At 46.7% G+C, this 21,590-nt stretch overlaps 2 protein-coding genes across 3 annotated transcripts; one reads left to right on the top strand and one right to left on the bottom strand.

Moving 5' to 3' along the window:
• Positions 1-8,874: 8,874 nt before the first annotated feature.
• HEPN1 (hepatocellular carcinoma, down-regulated 1) lies at positions 8,875-9,142 on the top strand. The gene is given in 1 exon segment (XM_069468729.1): positions 8,875-9,142. A coding segment is annotated over 1 exon segment (186 nt). The 3' UTR covers positions 9,061-9,142.
• Positions 9,143-10,180: 1,038 nt separating this feature from the next.
• On the bottom strand, positions 10,181-19,803 carry HEPACAM (hepatic and glial cell adhesion molecule). Of its 2 annotated transcripts, none has more exons than XM_069468727.1 (7): positions 19,719-19,803; positions 13,711-14,052; positions 12,366-12,647; positions 11,997-12,090; positions 11,222-11,451; positions 11,021-11,091; positions 10,181-10,483 (listed from the first exon to the last, which is right to left on the bottom strand). In XM_069468727.1, exons 1-7 carry the CDS (start codon positions 19,801-19,803, stop codon positions 10,181-10,183), a joined length of 1,407 nt encoding a protein of 468 aa, XP_069324828.1. The 2 variants fall into 2 exon arrangements, with proteins under 2 accessions (XP_069324828.1, XP_069324829.1); XM_069468728.1 differs by having other exon boundaries at positions 11,378-11,451.
• Between the last annotated feature and the right edge of the window lie 1,787 nt (positions 19,804-21,590).

The following is a 21,590-nucleotide window of genomic DNA, read 5'->3' as shown; positions in this document are numbered from 1 at the left end:
AATCCTAGCACTCTGGGAGGCCGAGGCGGGTGGATCATTTGAGCTCAAGAGTTCGAGACCAGCCTGAGCAAGAGTGAGACCCCGTCTCTACTAAAAATAGAAAGAAATTATATGGACAGCTAAAAATATATATAGAAAAAATTAGCTGGGCATGGGGGCGCATGCCTGTAGTCCCAGCTACTCGGGAGGCTGAGGCAGAAGGATTGCTTGAGCCCAAGAGTTTGAGGTTGCTGTGAGCTAGGCTGACACCACGGCACTCTAGCCTGGGCAACAGAGCGAGACTCTGTCTGAAAAAAAAAAAAAAAAAAAGACTGAGCAACATAGTGAGACCCTGTATCTACAAAAAATACAAAAATTGGCCAGGCATGATGGTGTGGACCTGTAGTCCCCGCTGCTCAGGGGGCTGAGGCAGAAGGATTGCTTGAGTCCAGGAGTTTGAGGTTGCAGTGAGCTACGGTGATGCCGCTGTGCTCTGGCCTGGGCGACAGCAAGACCTTGTCTCAGAAAAAGAAAAGGCCCATCATTCCCACCTTCTGAAGCCATTTGGGACCTTCGTTTTGCCTTGGAGCACCTGTAACATCCCTCCCAGTGTTCATCACCTGTAAATGTGATGAGCTTGTCCTTGCACTCCTATCAGCTATCAATCTGGAGCTCCAAATGAAGCCCTACTGTTGAGCAGAATTCTCTACTACCTGCGTGTCCTTGGGCAGGCCCCCAACTTCTTGATTTTTTGGGGTCCTCAGTTGTAAAAACATGAAAGTTCTGTGAATTCATATTTGGGGCAGAACAAGGTTGAGAGGAGCTTGTCTTTTCTTTTATCCTTCCCAGCTGGAATGTCTTCCCTCTCCTTTCCATGTGTCCAAATCTCACCTCACCCTTCAGGCCCATCTCCAGGGAGCCTGCCCTGATCCCCTAGTCCATCCCTCTGTCCGTCTCTCCAACTGCTGAATGCTTAGGGTTAGTGCTGTGCAAGCTAGCTGCCTCGTAGGTTAATCTTGCCTCTCTGGCCAATCTCAGAATTTGGGTGTCTCTTGCCCTCCTGGGGTCACCGGGACTATCTGTGACAGCCCGTAGTTTGCTCCACAGGGAGGGGATATTTGACTAGGGCAGGGTGGGGAGGAAGATGTGAGGCCCAGGCAGGGTTCCTCTCTGCCTCTGCCCTACTCTCCTCCACAAAACTGCAAGGGTCTGAAGCCTGTCCCCCAAAGTCACAGATTGCTTATGTCAGCGGTCCCCAGCCTTTTTGGCACCAGGGACTGGTTTCATGGAAGATAATTTTTCTACGGACGGGGAGGAGGTAGGAGGTGGGGCATAGGACGGGGAGCTCAGGCGGTGATGAGAGCCATGGGGAGGAGAGCGGCTGTAAATACAGAAGAAGCTTTCGCTGGTCCACCTCCTGCTGTGCGCCCCTTCCTTCCTAAGTTTCATGGAAGACAATTTTTCCATGGACTGGGGGTGGGGTGGTCAGCTAAACTCTGTGGCCTGGTCCCCCAGGCTTATGTGACCTCACTGGGTAGTGATGACCTCACAGGCCTTCTCAGTTTCCATGGCAAGGTAACCATGGAAACTTGGCACCCTTGGGAAACTTCCCTACCATTTCTCTACGAGATACCAATCTGTTTGGTTGCCTGAGAGAGAATGTCTGACCGGATCTTCTATGTCAATTGTAACTTATCCTCTGCCCCCTGGGAGGGCTGCACTGCAGGTAGGCCAAGGCCGGGCATCTGGACAAGAGGCATTGGAGTATGCACAACCTCACCTGGCTGCCAGTCTTGGGCTTGCCTACCACTGCAGAACTTCTCTAGCCATAAGTAGTACCATGGCCTGGGGTCCCCTCAGGGATCCACAGTGTTCCTGCTCACTGCCGAGGGCAAGCAAAATGTTGTCTCTGAGCAAGTTCTCCTAAAGTTCCTAATCTTTTTTAAATCTAGCTTTCCCTTTTGAACTACAATATGCTTCCAGTTAGACCCTTTCCTGATTGGCCTCTTAGCAAAAGCCAAATGTGTTTTTGTTGGCAAGTGATAAATGGAGCAGTTTGAGGAGAGCTATTGAGGGATGCTCATGAACCTGCCCTTCAGACCCAGGCACCTTTACTGTGCTGTCCTGAAGACACACACAAGGGCCCTTTCAGATACATCCCAGTCTGAGCGCTGAGTCCTGGGGGGCAAGGGTGGTGTCCTGTGGCTGGGAAGAACGGAGAGCTGAGGAGAATGACGCAGCGCTGCTGAGACTGGAAGCCTGAGCAAGTGGCGGCCCAGGAAACAAGTCTCCTTGAGCCTAGACATGGTACCCAGAGTCTGGCTCTGACCTTCCTGGTCACTCCGCTTCAGCATTTGGCCTTCAGAAAGTATTACAAAATCTAGACAAAAGTGCCAAAGGGCTAGAGCTCAGTATGGTTGAGACAGGCTGTATGAATGAGGCCCAAGAGGAGCTGCCAGGGTGGGAGGGGTTCTTACCTGATTTATATTAGACCATTTCTTCCAGAGCTTGAAAACCACTTCCATGAAATCCTCAGAAGTGACAGAACTTAAGACTATTTCCTTGGTTGTGGAAGGGAGAGACTGAGGGGGTTCCTACTGCAATTATTTCGAGGTTCTACTGTTCTTTCTGGGAATGGGGAGGACATCCTGGTCTGCTGCTGCCGCAGGCTCCAGGGAACTGCTTTTGCAGTCAGTGTCCCCTCTCTAGGGGACCCATAGGAGTGACAGGCCAAGGCTGTGTTTGGGATGCAAAGCAGAGGGGAGGGCTTCAGCCAGATACAGGAAGAGATATAAGAGCGGGGACATCGTGACAGCACAGTGTATAAAGCAAAAGTGACTGATCAGTTCTGGTTTTCTTTCCAGCACCAGCACCTCCCACTTCTCCTCCTATACGTGGTTACTGCCATGTCCTCTACCGAGGGCGTGGAGAAGCTCAGGTGAGCTGGCATGGGGAGACATACTGCCTGGTTGGCGGCTACCGTCTCTACGGGGATGCTCCTTTGGCCACACCAGCAAAGGCTGAAGCAGAGAAGCCAGCCCCCAGACCCCCCAGCCCAGCTCCCAAGAAATGCCAGGCCCCCAAGAGACGCCGGGCTGTGGTGGAGGCAAAGAGCTAAATTGCCGCAGCCCAAAAATTCAGCGCTTGCAGTGTGGTGGCAGGAGGCGGACCCAGAAGAAGGCTGATGGCTGAGCCACTCTGCAGAAAGGAGAAATGTTGAGCTCCCCTGAGACACCTAATGCCTCTTCTGCAGTGACCTCTACATTCCACCACTGGAGGTACAAGCTCAGCCACTCTGCCCGAGCCTTCCTCAGCCATGGGCCCCTTTCCATCCTAACTGGCCCTGGACAAGGAGCCTCAGAAACTGAGGCTGCTTGGAACATCCAGGGCCAAAAATGACCTGAAAGAACACCTGAGGGTCCTCCACTCAGTCCTCTAGAGTTCCTTCTTGGGCAGAAGCATGAAAAGTCTACACTGTGCTAGCCGAGGAATTAAGTGCAGAGAGATGGTGCAGAGCAGCCTGATAGCAGCTGGTCCACCAGACGAGGTCCTACTCAGAGTCACTGCCGGCAATGACCAGCACAAGCCAAGAGGGACTAGGCTTCCTGAAACTGAAGAATTCTGTGGCTACCCAAAGCAGGAGGGAGCCTCCTGCCTGGGGTCTCCGGAGGCAGAATAAAGAGACTCAGGGAGACCTGCTACCTGAAGCAGGAACAATACAGAGAAAGTCACAGGTTTCTTTATTCTCGGCCCTTCGATGGCCAGGCTGGGGTCCTTACTGTTTAATAGAATGATTTTTCTCTAACAACAACAACAACAAAGAGTTTTTAATCATGATTAAGTATTAAAGTTTATGAATGCTTTTTTTTGGCATCTATTGAGATAGTTTGTCTCCTTTAATCCGTTAGCGTGGCAAATGATATTTACGAATTTTCTAGTGTTAAATTATTCTTGCATTCCTGGCATAAATAGAGTTTGGTCATAATAGATATTCTTTTTATACATTCCTGGATTCATTTGCTTATATTTTGTTTGGAATACTTTGTATCTATATTCAAGAGATTGACCTGTAACTTTTTTCTTTATACTTTCCTTGTCTCATTTTGATATCAGGGTTTCACTGACTTCATGGGATGAGTGCGAAAGTGTTCACTCTTTTTCTACTTCCTGGAATCGTTTGTATATGATGAAAATTATCTGTTTTTTGAATATTTGATAGAACTCACCTAAAGACCATTTAAGCTGATGTTTTCTTTGTGGAAAGGTTTTAATTTGTTTTTCTGATTCAGTTTCTTAATGGTAAGATGACTATTCTGGCTTCCTACTTCTTTTTGAGTTAGTTTTGGCAAGATAAATTTTTCTGGACAATTTTCCATTCTGCCTGAGTTTTCAGACAAATTTTGTTCACATTGTTCTCTAATTATATTTTTCATCTACACTGAATCAATAGTTATTTCTCCCTCTTTATTCACAATATCATTTATATTCATGTTCTTTCTCCTTAATCAATTTCACCAATTGATCAATGTCATCAATTATTTAAACTTTTATTTTTTCTTTTTTCTGAGGCAGAATCTCACTCTCTCACCCTGGCATCATCCTAGCTCATTGCAATCTCAAACTTCTGGGCTCAAGCAATCCTCTTGCCTCGGCCTCCTGAGTGGTCAGGACTATAGGCGCACACCACGACGCCTGGTTAATTTTTCTATTTATAGTAAGAAGAGTTTCTGGCTAATTTTTTTATTTTCAGTTGAGGTGGGTCTCAGTCTTGCTGAGGCTGGTCTCGAACTCCTGACCTCAAGCAATCCTCCCACCTCAGCCTCCCAGAGTGCTAGGATTACAGGTGTGAGCCACCGCACTGGCCTATTTAAGCTTTTAAAATAACCTTTTCAGAGAACTAACATTTGGTTTTGCTGATCTTTTCTACTATATCCTTTTTTCTATTTCACTAATTTCTACTTTCATCTACATTATTTAAAACTCGACTTTCTTTAGCTTTGTTTGTTTGTTCCTTTTCTAACACTTTAAATCAGTTGCTCCACTCTTTAATTTGCAGCCCTTCTGCTTTTTAAATATAAGTACTGAAGGCCATGAACCTTCCTCTTAATGGTTACATCTTCCTCTTTTGCTGCATCTTACAAGTTTTGATACATAGTATTTTATTATGGCTCACATTTAGGTTTTAAAATTTCTATCATGCTTTCTTCTTTGACACATGAATTGTTTTAAAATATACAAATGAATGGAAATTTATATAAAAATTTTTAGTTATTGACTTTTAATTTAATTTGTGGTCAGCGAATGAAGTCTGTGTGATAATAATTCTTTAAAAATTTATTGAGCCTTATTTTATGTTCTAGCATATGGTCAATTTTTGAAAAATGTTTTATATGTTCTTCAGAAGAATATATATTTTTTAATTGGTGTAGATTTTATGCATTTGCAAAAAAGCAAGCTTATGTATTGAACCATTAAAATCTTACAAGACTTAACTACCTTTTTAAGGGCTCAAGAGAGGTGTGTTGAGACTTTCCACCGCAGAAGTAGATTTATAGATTTCTCTCCGTAATGCTATCAATTTTTACTTCATATATTTGAGGCTAATTAATTAGTTGCACACAATTCAGTTTTAATACACTTTTGGTGAAATAATTCTTTTAATATTAGTAGTTATCCTCTGTCGCAGACACTGCTGAGGCTCTGTTTTTAGCTTCTCAGGCTACATTGAAGGCTGCTTTCTGTGAATACCTGCAACTCTGTTTGCCAAACATATTCGGACCCCTCACAGGGCAAGCAGGAAGTGCTGGTAAGCTTCTTAAGGCTCCAGAAGAATTCCTAAACTAATGATGAATGAGGAGTTAGTACATTAATATCCTAACTTCTTGGCCTCTTAGTTTGTATTATCCTCAAGTCTGTTTAACATTGTCTGCCAGGGGTCCCCATAGACTTGAGCTCCAGTTCCCCACAGTGTGAACCAGTTTGATAACACATCCTATATTGGCTTTGATCTCATTCCTGGTTCACTTCCGTACTACCATATTGGTGTTTCTGGAAATAAATTATTTGCACTCAAATTCAAGACAAGTATTTATTCCTAATAAGAGTGGTGATATGTTTTATTGGGTGACATTTTGGGGTTTGAAAGGTATGCTAGTAATAATAATGCTAGGATAAAAGGGGTAAGTCAGGACTGTCTTGGGCAAACAAGACATAAGGTCACCCTACTAATTATGCTTTTTGTCCTAAAATCTGTTTATGTCAATAATTACTTCAACTTCCTTTTGCTTAGTCTTTGCCTGGTATATCTTTTCCCATTACTTTACTTTCAACTTTTCCAAATCATTGTTTTGGGTGTGTTTCATTTAAATGGCATATGGTTGAGTTTTTTAAAATATTATCTGACATCTCAGGATTTGACCAAAAAGAAAAAGAAAAAATAAAATAAAATAAAATACCATCTGGCAGATCTCTGTATTTTAACTGTTGAATTTTGGCCATTGATAATTTAGCCTTGTTACTACCATCTAATTTTTGGCTATTGACCTACTTTTTCTATGTTTCTTTTTTCTCTTTGAGTTTGTGCTTATTTTCTTATTCTTTTCTCCCCTTTATTGGTTTGGAGCCTATACATTCTGATTCTATTCTTTTAGTGGTTATCCTAATGATTTCCCCCTGAATACATAATAAAATCTGAAGTTTAACCACTTCATCTTTCCCAAAGAATTCAAGGACCTTGGAATAGTTTACGTCTGATAATTCCCCTCTCAATTTACATCATGTTATTTTCTTGTATTTTATTTGTCAGGTTTTGAAACCACAAATTAGATATTATTATCATCATTGTTTTATATGTGATTATTTAGATTTGCCTACCTATTTATTAATTTATTTGCTTACCATTCTTTCTTGCATCTCAAACCTTTCTTTTGGTATGATTTTCCTTCTTCCTCTTTCAGAACCTCTTTTACTGTTGATAGTAAACTCCCAATTTTTGTTCATCTGATAATATTTTTATTTTATCCTCCCATTTGAAAGTTTGTTTTGCTAGGTACAATACTCTGAGTTAATAGTTATTTTTGCTCATCACTTTGAAGCTATTAATCTACTTTCTAATGATTTCCACTACTATTTTTTGCCTAACTGTAGAAGATCCATCTTTTCCTCTTGGTTTTTAAGATGTTCTCTTTGTCTTTGGCATACTGTAGTTGTACTACATTTTATGTAGTTGTGGAAATATTTTTATATATCTTGTTTGTTAACCTTCCTATATGTGTGTATTTATGTTTTTCATGAGGTCTGGAAAATTTTTAGTCATTAACTCTTAAAATATGTCCTCTCCTCTAGTTTCTGTATTCTCTCCTTTGAATTTTTGATTAAATGTGTTACACATTTTCATTCTCTATGCCATATCCCTTAACCTTTCCCTTTCAGATTTTTCATTTCTTTGTTTCTCTATGCCTTATTCTGAATAATTTCTTCAGACCCATCTTCCAATTAACTAACCCTTTCTTCAGCTGTATTCAATGTTATTTAGCCCTTTTATGTATATTTTTATTTCAATAAATTTTATTTATAAAATTTCTATTTTCTTTTCAAATCTGATCACTTTTGATAGTCTCTTGTTTATTTTTGTAATTTTTATCTTTCATTTAAGTAGTCCATAATTAATCTGTATCTGATAAGTTCAGTATCTCAAGGCTTTAGGTGTTTAAATCTATTGTTTCTTATATCTGTTGACTTTCATTCATGGTGATTTGTTTCCTTGTGTGTTTAATATCTTTTATTGTTAACTAGTCTTTGGTTGATCTTAATCTCTGAAAATGTTAGGTGCTTTTCTTCTCCCTCTGATTGGATTGTGTCCTTTCATCCTTTTAAAAACCAGATTAACTAATCTTTCTAACACAGAACTTAGGCACATTTTCCTCCAAGATACCTTTGCTGACAACCCCTAATCTGGGTTAGATGGCTCTCTTACATACTTCCAGAGCACCTTGCACCTCCTTCTGTCATCACATTTTATACAGTGCATTATAATAATCTGTTTACTTATATGTCTTCCTGACATAGTTACGCTGTATCCCCAGTGTCTAGCACATGGCCTCCTCCATGGCAGGTAAGCAAATGCTTGTGAATAAATTAAAGAACACCTGAATGAATAAATGAATGAATGGATGAGTGATGATAATGTTAGAGTGGACAAGTTGGGGTTTAGAAAGAGGGTGAAGGATGGTGAAAGAAGATGAGAAGAAAAAAGGAAAATGACTGGTATGTTTAAGCTGTTCATTTTGTTCTCCTTGCTTAAATAGAATAAAGTTGTCATTTCATTTCATCAAAACTTTATTGAGCATCCAGTATGTGCTAGGCACTCTGCTGGATGCTAGTAATACAAAGATGAAGATCAAAACAAGACGAAACAAAAACAAAAACAAAAAAACCACTTCCTTACTTACCACCCCAATTTAAGGCAGATTTGGCTTGAGCCTGGGAAGCTGGCCCCTCAGGTATTCAGCACCGGGGTATGGCCCACTCTCATCTCCCCCTAACCTTCACTGTGCATCTCACAGCTGACCAGCAGGGACCTCTGCATCTTCCACCTGCCTGAGCAACTTTCCTCTACACGCATGATCTCATTATGGATGAGGCGCCTGGGAAAGTCAGGGGAGCTAGGGAGTCACGCCTTCTCTAGTGAGCCTGGGAAGTGCATAGGGACAGGGAGCTGAGACGGGCATGCTGATGGGGCGAGGGCAGAGGAGGCAAACTAGAAATGCTGGTGCCCTTGGGGCTGGGACAAAACTTGCCTAAGTGTGGAGGTGGGAGGTAACACGGGTCTGGGGAGTTGCTCCATGGGAGGGTGGAGTCAGAACTGGAGCTTACGTGGTCAGGAAGGGGCCAGGGATGTGAGGACCCTTGGAGGCATTAGGGAAGAGAAGATGGCACACACAGAGGGCCTCCTTCTCTTTCAGCTTTTGAATTGCCCTCTCACCTCACACAGTAGATTATTGCCTCTCCTGTGAACTGTGCAAGAGGCGGTGGCATGGGCATGGCCTGGCTACACAGTGGCCCAGCCTCTCCTTATTCTGATGTTAGTGTGATTAGGGAGTCTGCCCTTGTCCTGTGTCAGGGGATCGGAGCATCTGGGAGCAGAGCAAACGGTGGGAGTGAGGGCCGAGGCCAACGGTTGGATCCTGTCCACCTCCCCTCCTCCCCGCACAGTCTGGGAAGCAATAAACTTCCTCCTCCCCCTACCATTCCTCTGGAGATTAGAACCCTATTCTCTTACAACTGAAGGAAGCTCAACAACCTTCCGGAGGGTAATGATTGTTTGAAAGGCTTGTTTTGTGAGGAAGCCAGGGAGAAGGTATGAGTTTGAGGGCTTAAAAACAATTCCTCCCTTGATCTGGGCCAGAGAGACGAGTGGGAATCCACTTCTCTATAGGAATGAGCTCATCCCTCTCTTCTGTTCAAGAACACAGACAGAAGGAATGCTTGGCAGGGCAGGCGCTGCGGGAGGCTTTGGGAGGAGGCAGGCGCTGCAGGAGTTGGAGCGCGGCAGGTCCTTTGCCCCTGCTCTGGCCCAGGGGGCAAAGGAGGGTGCTTGTGCTCCTCCCTCACCGACCTGGAGGCACCCAGGTACCAGGTGCCCACGGAAGGTGCTCCAAGGCACTGTCTTTGCAGTGACTCCCCGAGTGCTCAGAACGGTCCCTGCACACCCAGGACCAGCATCTGACCTCTTAGTTTAGTACAGTTGTGCGTTTTGGGAAAGTGGCCTTTCCAATCTGGGCTTGTCAAAAAAGTGCTCCTGGACTCAGACGTTCTTTCGGAGGGAAAGGCAGCGGATGGGCAATATAAGAGCTCCCTAGGGTAGTCACGGGGGTTAGGTAACTGATGTTAGTTTCCATAAAAATCCTTTTGGGGACTGGGATGGAAATTTAATAATCTATGTGGTCCTAAGAGGGCACAACCCATACCTGCTGAGAACACAGGCAGAAAACCGGCAGCAAAAGTCACGCGCACGCGGTTCCCCACCAGATCAACATGGCCGCCCGCGCTGCAGCGCCCCCCACCCCCCATCCGCGCATGCTCACACACGTCCACCCGAGACCTCCCCTAGCCCGGCTGGCGCCGCGCCCGGACTCCCCGGGCCTTCCCCCGGCCGCCGCGGACACCGAGCGCTGGTGCCTCGCTGGCGTCCCGGGGCGGCTCAGGCGCTGATCTCCACTGGGCCGGTCTCCTCTTGCTCGCGGATTATGTGCACTCCCGCAGTCCGCAGTGTGCGCGAGGCGCTGCGCGAGCGGCCGGGCGAGCTCGGGGCCCTGGGCGGCGACGTGTGCGTCCGGCCGGTGGCGGGGGAGCGCGCTGGGGAGCGCGGGTAGCGGCGGGCCGAGCGGATGGGCAGCCCGGGCGAGCGGCCGGGCACGGCAGGCGACACGGAGTAGCCGGGCGGGCCGGGCTCTGTCGCGTTTCGAGGCTCCGGGACGGGGTTCTCCTCGGGCTCTGGGGAGTCCTGCAAAGACAGCGCGGCGGGGATCAGCGGGCAGCCGGCCCGGTCTGGGAGCGTGCCTGTATTAGAGGGCGCTGGGAGTACCCAGGTGAGGGAGGCACAGTTCCCTCCGCACTGCCACCTTCTGGAGGCGGCAGACGTAGGTCTCGTTTTTCTTGCAGTACACCACACTTAGCATGGTGCCTGGCACATGATAGGTGCTCAGTAAATGTCGAAATGCGTTAATTTGAGTGCTTTGCCCTTTATTCTCCTCTTTCCGCCTGTCTCGGACAGCCTAAGGCAGAGGTAGTTTGGAATACTGGGGAAATCACCAAAACTAGTGTCCAAAAACGTAGGTTAATTCACTTGTTTACTCCTGGGCAAGTCATTTAATCTCCCGGCCTTATTTTTTCTAATCTCTAAAATCGGGGCAGCACAGATATTTCACAGGGTTATTCTGAGTCTTATAAAGTGGTAGCAGGTTGGTATGGCTCCCTAGTGCCAGGCACATGGTAAGGCCTCACTGCGTATTTGTGGGGTGCCCAGCCCAGAGCTGCTCACCTTGTCCTTCAGGATGTAGAGTGCCATGGGGTTCTTCCGCTCCTGTTCTCCACTTCGTGGGAGGGTGTCTGCTACACAGGGGAAAGAATGGGATGGCTGGTCCAGGTGCAGACTCTCTCCACCAGCCGGCACCTATGCTCTTTACTCCCCACCTGGCCCATCACAGCCTCCACCAACATGTGTGACTACTCCCGGTCCTACCTTGGCCACACCTCTCCCTGCTCTGCAGTCTTCGTGCAGTTGGTGGAGGAAGGGGCCCTGCAGAGCTGGTTTCCTTGTTGCCCAGTTTTGCCTTTTCCCAGCATTCCACTGATGTGAGTGGCGATGGGATGGGTGAGTGGGTGGCTGGGAACTCACCTTCTTGTTTGAGGCGGTCATCACTCTGATCCATGTATTCCAGGGAGTTTTGCTTCTCCAGCTTCCTCTGCTTCCTGCAAATTAATCCAGCCCCCTCCATGAGCAGGGCTATTGGATGTGAGCAGGAGAAGATCCAGGGGGGAACACAGGAAGGGATCCGAAGGCCATAAAAGAGGCCTTGTGACTGGAAGATGGGTGGGTGAGGTTGGGAGCAGGAGGTAGTCCCTGAGCTTCGGAATGAGTCACATCTAGGTTGGCACCCTGAATCTATCACTAGCATTGTGACTGTGGGCAAGTCACAAATCCAAGTCTCGTTACCATTATCTGTAAACCACAGATAGTCATACTTAAAAGGTAGCGTGCTAACCACAACCACAGTGCCTGGCCCAGAAAAGGTGCTCAGCAAGTGCAACCATTGTTAATTGTGCTGGGGTTGTCGGGCGTTGTGAGCACAGGATGCTGTTCCATACACAATGGAAAAACGGATCTCCTGGGAAGAGGTGCAGAGTGCTGGGAGGAAAGGCGTTTAAAGAAACTTAAGAAAAGAACAGAGCTTGGGGTTAGGACAGATTGAAGGATTAGAGTTCTCAAGGTGTGGAACTTGGAGAGTTACCCAGACTTTTTGGAGGGTTTCCAGCAGGCACAGACTGTCACCAAGGTCACAAGGAGGAAGATGCCTCCTGTAGACAAGATGATGTAAAGAGAGCTTCTTCCTAGGGAAAGAGAGAAGCAGAGAGGTGGGAAAGTCTTCAGAGAAGGGGGCAACAGGTGGTGAGCAGAGCTTCCTGTGGGGGCAGGAGGAGAAAAGAAGGCCCAGGCAGCACGGCTGGCGATGGTGGAGCTTGCACAGAGCCCGCCTGCCCACCTGTTGCTGTCCTCCATGGATAGTTGGCCCATCTGCGCACCTCCTCTAGTGACACTCTCTCTCTCATGGGCACCTGCCCCTCAGGGTTTGGAGTGTTTAAGGAGGGCAGGCAGGGAGACTCACTGTACACGGTGATCTTGACGGGCAGGCTGCGGCCCTGGCTGATGGGGTTCTCCACCACGCAGCTGTACAGGTCATCATCCTCCATGAGCACACGCGTGATGGTGAGCACCTTTTGATCGGAGGACAGGAGCATTCGCGAGTCATTGAGGAGGGGCTTGCCATCCTTCAGCCAGGTGTAGCTGGGCTTGGTGCCGTTCTCATGCGAGCAGTTCAGGGTGAAGGCCTCACTCAGCTCCAGGACAGTGGTCGAAGCCACTAACACCTGTGGCCTTGAAATGGGCACTGAGACCCAGGGTGGGGGAGCCAGTGAGCCATCAGCTAAAAAGCTTCTCCCTTCCCCTTGTTCTCTCCCTACCTTCCAACACACCTTTAACGCCCACCTTTCAACTCAGTCTGTGGGCTGAGAAGACCCTTCAGGGATCCTCAGTCCAGTCCTTCCCATCACTTATTCATTCACTCATTCACCAACTGTTTATTGAGTGCCAACTAGGCACAGGGGCTATAAGGTGGAACAAGACAGCAGTGGCGTCTACCCTCATTCCCTTCCTCCCAAATGCTTTTCCATGACCACTGGGCTTTAATGTCTGAAACTGATCCAGGCTGGATGATATTTTAGTTGGGCTATGCCTATGTCCAACTGTCTGGGTTCAAATGTTGGTTTTATCACTTACTAGCTATGTGATCTTAGGCACATTACTCAGTCTCTCTGTGCCTCACTTTCCTCATCTGCAAAATGGGAATAGTGACATTAACTATCCCTAGATTATTATAAGCATTAAATAAGTCAACATTTGCAAAGCACTTAAAATAGTTTCTGGCATATGGTAAGCACTCTATACGTGTTAGCTGTGCCTATCTGCCAGCTTCTTTTTCTTTGTTTTTGTTTTGTTTTGGGGATTTTGTTTGTTTTGAGACAGGGTCTCATTCTGTTTCCTGGGCTAGAGTGCAGTGGCTTCACCATAGCTCACTGTAACCTCAAACTCCTGGGCTCAAGCGATCCTCCTGCATCAACCTCCCAGAGTAGCTGGGACTACAGGCACATGCCACCACGCCCAGCTAAGTTTTCTGTTTTTTAGTAGAGATGGAGCCTCACTTTGTTGCACAGGCTGGTCTCCAACTCTTGGTCTCAAGGGATCCTCCTGCCTCAGCCTCCCAAAGTGCTGGGGTTACAGGCACGAGCCACCATGCCTGGCCCTATCTGCCAACTTCTGATATCCACTTGGCTTAGTCTCAGCTCCCAAGTGCCTTTTGAGTTGGTTTTCCCTGGGCCTAGCAAGTGTGCTGGGCAGACCCTGCCCCAGTCCCAGTCATCAGTCCTGCCTCCTTCCCTGCCAGAGCACTTTACCGTCTACTGTCAGGTTGATGGTCTTCTCCCCGGTGAAGGTGTCATCGGTGATGGAGATCTCGACCTCATAGGTGCCTTCATCGGCCAGCTGCAGGTCACTGAGAAGCAGGGAGCCATTTTCAAAGAGCCTGATACGGTCTCGATAGTCAGGCCGCAGGGTGCCGATGACCTCCGTGCCGATGGACTGCACCACGGTCACTGGCTTGTCCCGCTTCAGCTGCCACTTCACTACAGGCTTATCGCTGCTGGTGCTGCTGTACTGCACAGAGAGCAGGGCCGACTTCCCCACAGTGCCATGAATCAGGCGCACTGGGCTGGTGATGTTCACCCCCTCCAGGGGGTCTGCAAACAGAGGTCCATGGGAAAAGGGCAGCGTCAGGCCCTGGGCTCCTTAGCCCACTTCCACCTTTAAGCCCTCTGATCTCCCAAAGCCTCGCCCCTCTGGACCCTTCACTCCCGCCAGTCCTTGCTTCTTACCTGTGGGTGCCATCTCCTCTCCCATGGTAGCTCTGTGCTCCCTGCTCCTCCGTCCTCCCTCACAGCTATCCCATGGCCCTCAGTCCTGCTCGCATCTAGCCCTCTGCCTCTCTGGCACTTTTTCCCACTGCCTTCCTCTTGCAGAAGATTTCAGCTAACCCACAGCATTATGTGCTTCATTCATAGAAATGAATATCTTCTATGTGCCAGGGACTGTTCTATGTCCTTGGGATATACCAGTGAGCAAAGCAGGCAAAAAAATCCCTAGTCCCTGAAGCTTATAGGGCTTTAGACCTCAGGGTGAATTTGTCAGATCTTTCTGGTTGGGGATTGGGAGTGTGGGGACATGGAGAAAGCAAGGGAACATAGATTTGCAAAGAAAGGAGTGTGTCATAAGACAGTGCCAGTACAGGGGAAGCTTAGGGGCTTGAAGACAACTTGACCACTTCCCAGTCATGCCAAGAGCCTCCCCCATCGTCACTCCAGCTGCATGTAGCATCTTACTAGGCCTGCTTGGTGCAGAACAGTCCTGCAACTGGGAAGGTGGTTTGGAGAATTCACCCAAACTCAAGCCTAGTCTGTATTCCCTCTAGAGGAGAGATTTGGCATGGGTAGAACAAAGAGTTTGGAATCAGAAGGGCCTTGTAAGACTGGGCTCTACCACTCATTGGCTGTGTGGATTTGGGTAAGTAATCTTGCTAAGCCTCTTTCTTCTCATTTATAAAACAATAATAATAATAACAGCAGCAAATGCCTTATCAAGTCCACAGGATTGTGAAGTACAATATGCATATCACTTATTGTTGTGTAATGGAGAGAACACAGGATTGAGCATCAGAGATTTGGGCCCTGTTATTGGTGTATGACCTAGGGAAAGTCACTTATCTCTCTGGAGCTCAGATTCCCCATAGGTAAAATGAGTAGTAGGCTAGATGGCCTCACTGGTTTGTTCCAGCCCTGTAATTCTAGGATTTTTATCATTATGTTTAATGGATGCCCTATCCAGAGACACATCTCACATTTCAGAGATATTTTAGGAACTTTGGGGCTTGAACAGATGCTGTTCATTGGTGTTACCTGGCCTTGTAGAGCATTTCAGCTGCCTGAAGGAGGGTCTTCTGAAGGGAGGCCAGTTGGGAACAGGGCTGAGTTTAGCAGAGTGGACACATACATGCTAGTTCTCAGTCCCTCTGGACCCCAAGCTGCTTCTTTTGACTGCCATTGCCTCTTCAGTTCCCTCTTTCTTTCTCACCCTTATTTCTCACTCTGCTACTGCTGCAGTTTAGGGTTTGGGAAGCTGAGCTGTATCTTTTTATACCTTATTCCTCTCCTTGTCCTAGAGGGCCCAGACCAAACCAAGAGACAGCTAAACTAAAAGATTAGTTGTGAAGATCAAAGCAAATTTTATTTAATAAATTTATTCAATCCATTTTTTGGAATAAGTGCCTTTGGTAAGTAGTGAGCTCCTCATCTTTGGAAGTGATCAAGGAAAGGTCAGTTGGCTATTTCTTCACCTCTCTGGGCCTCAGCTTCCTCCTCTGGATAATGAAGTGGTAGGACCAGATGATCTCTAGGGGCTTTCCCAACTCTGACATCCTATGATCCATTACCTGCCAGGAATGTTGGAATAATAAAACCTTAGGAGTGATAAGAGACAACTCTAATGATTAAAGCTGCTGTGAGTGAATATCTGAATATCATATGCTTGTTATTGAAGGAAAGTCTAAATTTGGAGCAGGTAGAATGGACAAAATTAACTACTTTCAAATATTTTTTATTAGTGGTATTTTAACTCCCACAAAATCTTATATAAAAATGGAAAGAAATGCAATATGGTTCCGGCTCACCTGCTTTGGTAGAAAAGGTGGTGGGGACCAGAGTCTTGAGGAGTAACTAGGAATCCCTATAGCTCTGTGTATGAGACTAAAATCCATTTGGCCACTTGATCCTTAAGGTTTCTTCAAATTCTTATTTTCTGTGATTATTTAAGTAGGAATTCCTGCCTAGCAACTGCTAGGTCTCAGGTTTGGATTGATTTAGAAAAGCAAGCTTTCAAATTTCCCTGAATATGTAAATAGGCTTTGGTATGTGTAACTTGAGGTGGCCCCGAAGAAAATCATTGAGCTTCGTTAAAGGCTACAGTGGTGATAATCAAATAGCTAGGAACACCTATCCCCTTTCTCAGGACCAGTCTGAAGTAGTGGGGTACCCACATGAGGACTACATATGCAGACCCATCTTGGAGTTCACCAAGTCTGGGTAATGACCCCAAGCACCAAACTTTAAAGATTCTCATTTCCTTCTTCTAGGAGGCCGGACAGTGACAGCCCCAAGGACAAATGGAAGGGACTCCCCCTTCCCCTTCTGTCTTTTCTGGCCTCCCTTGAGCTTCCTTGGCTCCCACACTCCCCTATCCCATCCAAGGGCCCAGGAGCCCTTCTGTGATGTCTTTCCTCCTGAAATCTGCTCTTTCTGCCAATATAAACTGGATTTATTCTGGATGAAAACATTGGAGAAGGTACAGCTCATGGATTGCCCCAGGCCTCACTCCCATCTAGGTGGGTATCCTCATCATGACTGTGAACATGAGTGTGCCCAGGACTCAAAGGGATGTGTACGCACGTGTCCATAGGTAAATGGAGGAGTCTTTCTCAGAAGTTGGCAGAGAGAGCATTTTGCTGAGCAAACACTGTTTCCGCAAAACTCTAGCCAAAATCATAGTCTGTGTTAAGTTCAGAGTTCCACAACTTTCAAGGGACACAGAGAACTGGGACAGGAGCCAAAGAAGGACACAGAAATGAGGAAATGGCTAACAACTAAGGTCCAGAGTGGAAATAAAAGAGCTAGGACTATTCAACCTTGAGAAGCGATTAACTTAATCTTTGTCTCTGAGGCATCATTATGTAGAAAGTTTCTGTTCCCACTGGAAGCTGAACAAAAGGAAATTGAGATCTCAGCAAGATGTACCTATCCACCTAAATGATGCCATACTGGGTTAGGTCAGTGCCCTCCCCCACTCCACCCCCGTAGGATTTTGTCCTGCTGTGACGCCAAGGAATGTCAAATTTCAAAGTGTAAGAATGTACCTGCAAATGGCCTTGGATTCCCTTAATAGCCTCTTCTCTTAAAGAAATCATCATCTACTTCTTTTCATGTGCTCCCTTTGCTGGGCAAAAGTTTCCTTTTACCAGTATTCGCCTTAAATTTACCTTTTAAAAGTGTCAGTGGGGTGGTACCAAACTTGCATTTTCATATTTGCTCTATATACACCTTGTCCATATTCTCTAACACCAAGGACACAACTATGTCCCTTTTTATCTGAGGAGTTTTTTGTTTTGTTTGGGTCTGTCTTCTGTGATCAGAATTGCATGCAATAATCCAAAGGCAGTACACAGTTTCGTTTTCTCAAAGGAAAAACATTGTTTCTACTTGTGGTTTTTAATAGCCTTCCTAATTACTGATGATCTGAGAAAACCATCCCTCTCTGCTGTTATGGTATGGGTGCATCACTGACTGTATAAATGTCGGGGCTAATGCGTTATATTCTTACGTTGCTATCCTGTCAGGTCTTTGTCATACTGGACCTCTTTGGCACATTTGCTCATTTTGATTTACCCCTGAAAACTCCCTTGACTTTCTGGATACTACAGGCAACCCTCCCCGCCTCTCTGGATCCTGTCCTGATTTTACCTTCAAAATCTCTCAACGCACATTCCCACTACCTTCACTTTAATTCCAGTCCATGTTATTTTTCTCCTGGAAGACTGCAATAGCCCTGCTGTAGGCTGAATCGTGTCCACCTCCCCCCAAATGCATATGTTGAAGTCCTAAGCCCCAGTACCTCAGAATGCGACCTTATTTGACAATAGGGTCATTTGTAGATGTTAAGAAGGGGGTGAACCTACTCCAGTATGTGTCCTTATAGAGAGGGGAAATTTGCACGCAGGGAGCACGCAGGGAGCACGCCGTGTGAAGACTGGAGTTATGCTGCCACAAGCCAGGGAACTACCAGAAATGAGGAGGGAGACCTGAGACAGATCTTTCCCTGGGACCTTCAGAGGAAGCATGTCCATACCTTGATCTCCAACTTCTGGCTTCCAGAACTGAGACAATGCAGTTCTGTTCTTTAAGCCAGCAGTCCCCAACCTTTTTGGCACCAGGGACTGGTTTCATGGAAGACAATTTTTCCACAGAAAAATCGGGGGCGAGTGATGGGGAGCGGCTGTAAATACGGATGAAGCTTCACTCATTCGCCTGCCGCTCACCTCCTGCCGTGTGGCCCAATTCCTAACAGGCCACAGACCAGTACTGCTCCGTGGCCCAGGGCTGGGGACTGCAGGCTTAAGCCACCCAGCTTGTGGTGCTTTGTCACAGCAGCCCTAGCAAACTGAAACAAACTTCCTTTCTTATCTTATTTGCCTCTAGTTTCCCCTCCAATGCCTCGCTGCAGCCTGAGCTGTCTGAAAGGCACCCCCTAACCCTGCCAGTCCCCAGATTAAAAAAAATCATTCACTTCCCCTCCCCCATCCATCACTTACAGATTACATTCCAGGCTCCTGAGTGTGCTTTACAAGGCTCTTGCCTAACTCAATCATACCTTCCTCTCCAGCAATGATGAACTGCTCCGCCCTGCCAAAACACTCGATGCCATTTCAAGCTGTAACCTTTGCCCGTTTCCCCAACCGTAATGCCCATTCACACTCCTGTTTTTCTCATCCTTTAACATTCAGTGCAGACATTCCTTCTACTGGGACACCTCCCCTGACATTCCCCACTCTCACCCAGGACCACCAGCACCAGCTTCCTGAGTGGGGGTAGATGGCCTTTCTCTGATTCCTGTGCATTATCTGCATGTCTGACTCACCATGATTCCTTCAGTTTATTAAAATGATCTCTGCTTCTGTTTGCCCCACTAAGTTCTGAATTCTGTAATTGTGTGTGCATGTGTGTGTGCACCTAAATACGTATATTTAAAATAAGAGCAATTCTCCAAGGAGTTGGTAGGGGGTGACACAGGAGGTAGGTATCTGTGGTGTGGGGTGGATTATGGATAGGTTGGTATTACTCTCCCACACCAGCCGGCTCAGTATCTCCAAAGCTTCTTACATCTCCTTTGCTGTTTTACACTCAGAGAAGCCAGAGTTGGGGGGGGGGTAAAAAACCAAGATTTCCCCCACCCCTCCCTCCAAGCCCCACTATAATCCCTTGGAAAGAATGCTGGACTGGCCCACGCCAACAAGTCATCCCATAAGAAATGGCCCAGTGCCCTTCATCTAATGTACTGAATGCCCTGGGAGCTGCAGTCAGGCAGCCTTTTGCGGGAGGGGGGCAGGGGCCGGGCGGAAGGCACATGGAATGAAGAAGTATGGTCAACACTAATGCCTGGATTCACTGACATGCTTCCCACGGCAGCTGAGCAATCTCCCCTCCTCCTGCCCCAAAGGCATTCAGGCCCTCAACTCTCCCCTCCCTCTCCTGTAAAAGCCCCGGGTCCTCTCTCCAGACCCTTTCTTACCCTTCTGGTCTCCTACCTGTCTGGATCAGAAGAAGGTAGACAAAAGGAGCGAGGTGCAGGGCTCTGGAGGCTCTGGACGGGGCTCCCCTTTCTCTCTTCATTTTGGGTGGCGATCTCCAGCTCTGGTGCAGACAATTAGCATGATTTCTCCACTCTGGGCACGTCCCTTTGTACCACTCGGAGTTTCTCTGCCCGAACACAACACTGCCAACTTCCCTCTGAATACACAGAGCTCTGTGTATTGCTGGACTTGTTCTTTCCTCTCTCTCAGACCTGGCATTTTCTAGTTTGCAAGCCCTTCATCCCCCGTTTGGAAGGGGGTATCTGCTTAGGAGATAATCTCCAATGCAGGTTCCAACATGGGGGGCACCAGTGGCCCAGCAGTTTGTCACTGGTCTGTGCTGAGCCCCACTACCAGGGGAGATGATGATCTGGCTCAGTGAAGGTGCTGGGCTGGACACACTCAACCTACCCTGTCTCCTCCTCACTCTCCCTGTTGCTGAGAAGGAGGGTATGTGCCAGGACAGACTTCCAATAAACTCTCAAAGGGAGGGAGAGGAGATTTTAAAAAGCTGGGAAGTGAGAGACTCCAGACAACTGCTGAAGAAATGGAAAACCCCCGTTGCACCCAAAAGAAGGAAGATTGGAAAATGGCTTGAATTCTTTTATGTTCACACCTGTCCTCATCCTGCTTGGAATTCTCGTTTCTATTGTAGAATCACATAGATGCTGGGGACCTCTCTCCAGAAGCCACTCTGTTCGTTCCCCTACCTCCAGCCAGTTTTCTAGAACATGTCAGAGCAAAGATGAAGGTAATGCCCTAACAGCCAGCATCCTGGGGTCCTGTTACCAGCTTAACAGCCTAGCTGTGCCCTTCTGTCTCAAGGCTGTGAAGAGGAGAAACACCCTAGCTCTAGCCTGACCCCCACTCGTGTGTCCCCACCTTCTCAGAAGGGCTGCCAGCAGAACGAACACTTAGTAACTACTTAGTAACTGCGATCTTGGGAGGGTCTCACCATTAATTTGAGCCTCCCATTTTTCTTCTGTAAAATGAGGCAAACAATAGCTTCCTTGAAGGAATTATTGGGAGGATTGATAAAGACTTACTACAGCAGAATGCCTAGCAAATTCTTTGTTACAAAGTTGACATTTTAAACTTTTTCTAAACTGCCTTATCTTCTTTTTCATTCATGCAAGGATCTTTGTATCTCGGTGAGACCAGAGTTCACAACTCCCTCTTGATCATCTCGAACCCTGGTCTTGGTTTTATAAATGCAGCAATTATCTCTCTAAATACTCTTTTTACACACTGGAGAGGGCCCAAGTTTTCTAGAACTGAAGCATCATTGCATAGACCATCTGAGCCCAGGCAGGGGATGAAGCATTTGGAAGCATTGATTTTGAACCTCACAGAGGAATTTCAAAAATATTCTGAAATATATAAATAGGATTTTTTTCCTTTTGCATTTCTGTGTTTATAACTTTTCCCTAGACAACTCAAGGCACCTGTGTGCCTCTGGAAGAGCTAATGTTGTTACAGCAGGTCCACAAACAAAAAGAAAAAGTCAATATTCAGCTCCTAATATTTAAAACAATATTTTAAAATCAGTAGCAAGACAAAAGGCTTAAAAGCCAGTCTTTGTTAGGGACAAAAGGATATTCTAATTTCTTTTATCTACCCCTTTGACATACCACTGAGCAGACGTGGACCAGATCACAGGGTTCCCCTGCAGCGCAGATGAGTGGCCCTTTGCCCGTGGTGGCTAGGCCTTGAGATTTATAAGATGGGTGTAAAAGGAGGATATGATGTTCAGGAAATAGAAAGCCTCAAGTCTGCTTTTTTTAACTAGAAGGACCGTGGAAAGAAAAATGTGACAGAGGGAGCCCT

Source organism: Eulemur rufifrons, chromosome 6 (genome assembly GCF_041146395.1).
Source record: "Eulemur rufifrons isolate Redbay chromosome 6, OSU_ERuf_1, whole genome shotgun sequence".
Taxonomy (NCBI): Eukaryota; Metazoa; Chordata; class Mammalia; order Primates; family Lemuridae; genus Eulemur; species Eulemur rufifrons.
This window is presented reverse-complemented; position numbering and strand designations above follow the sequence as displayed.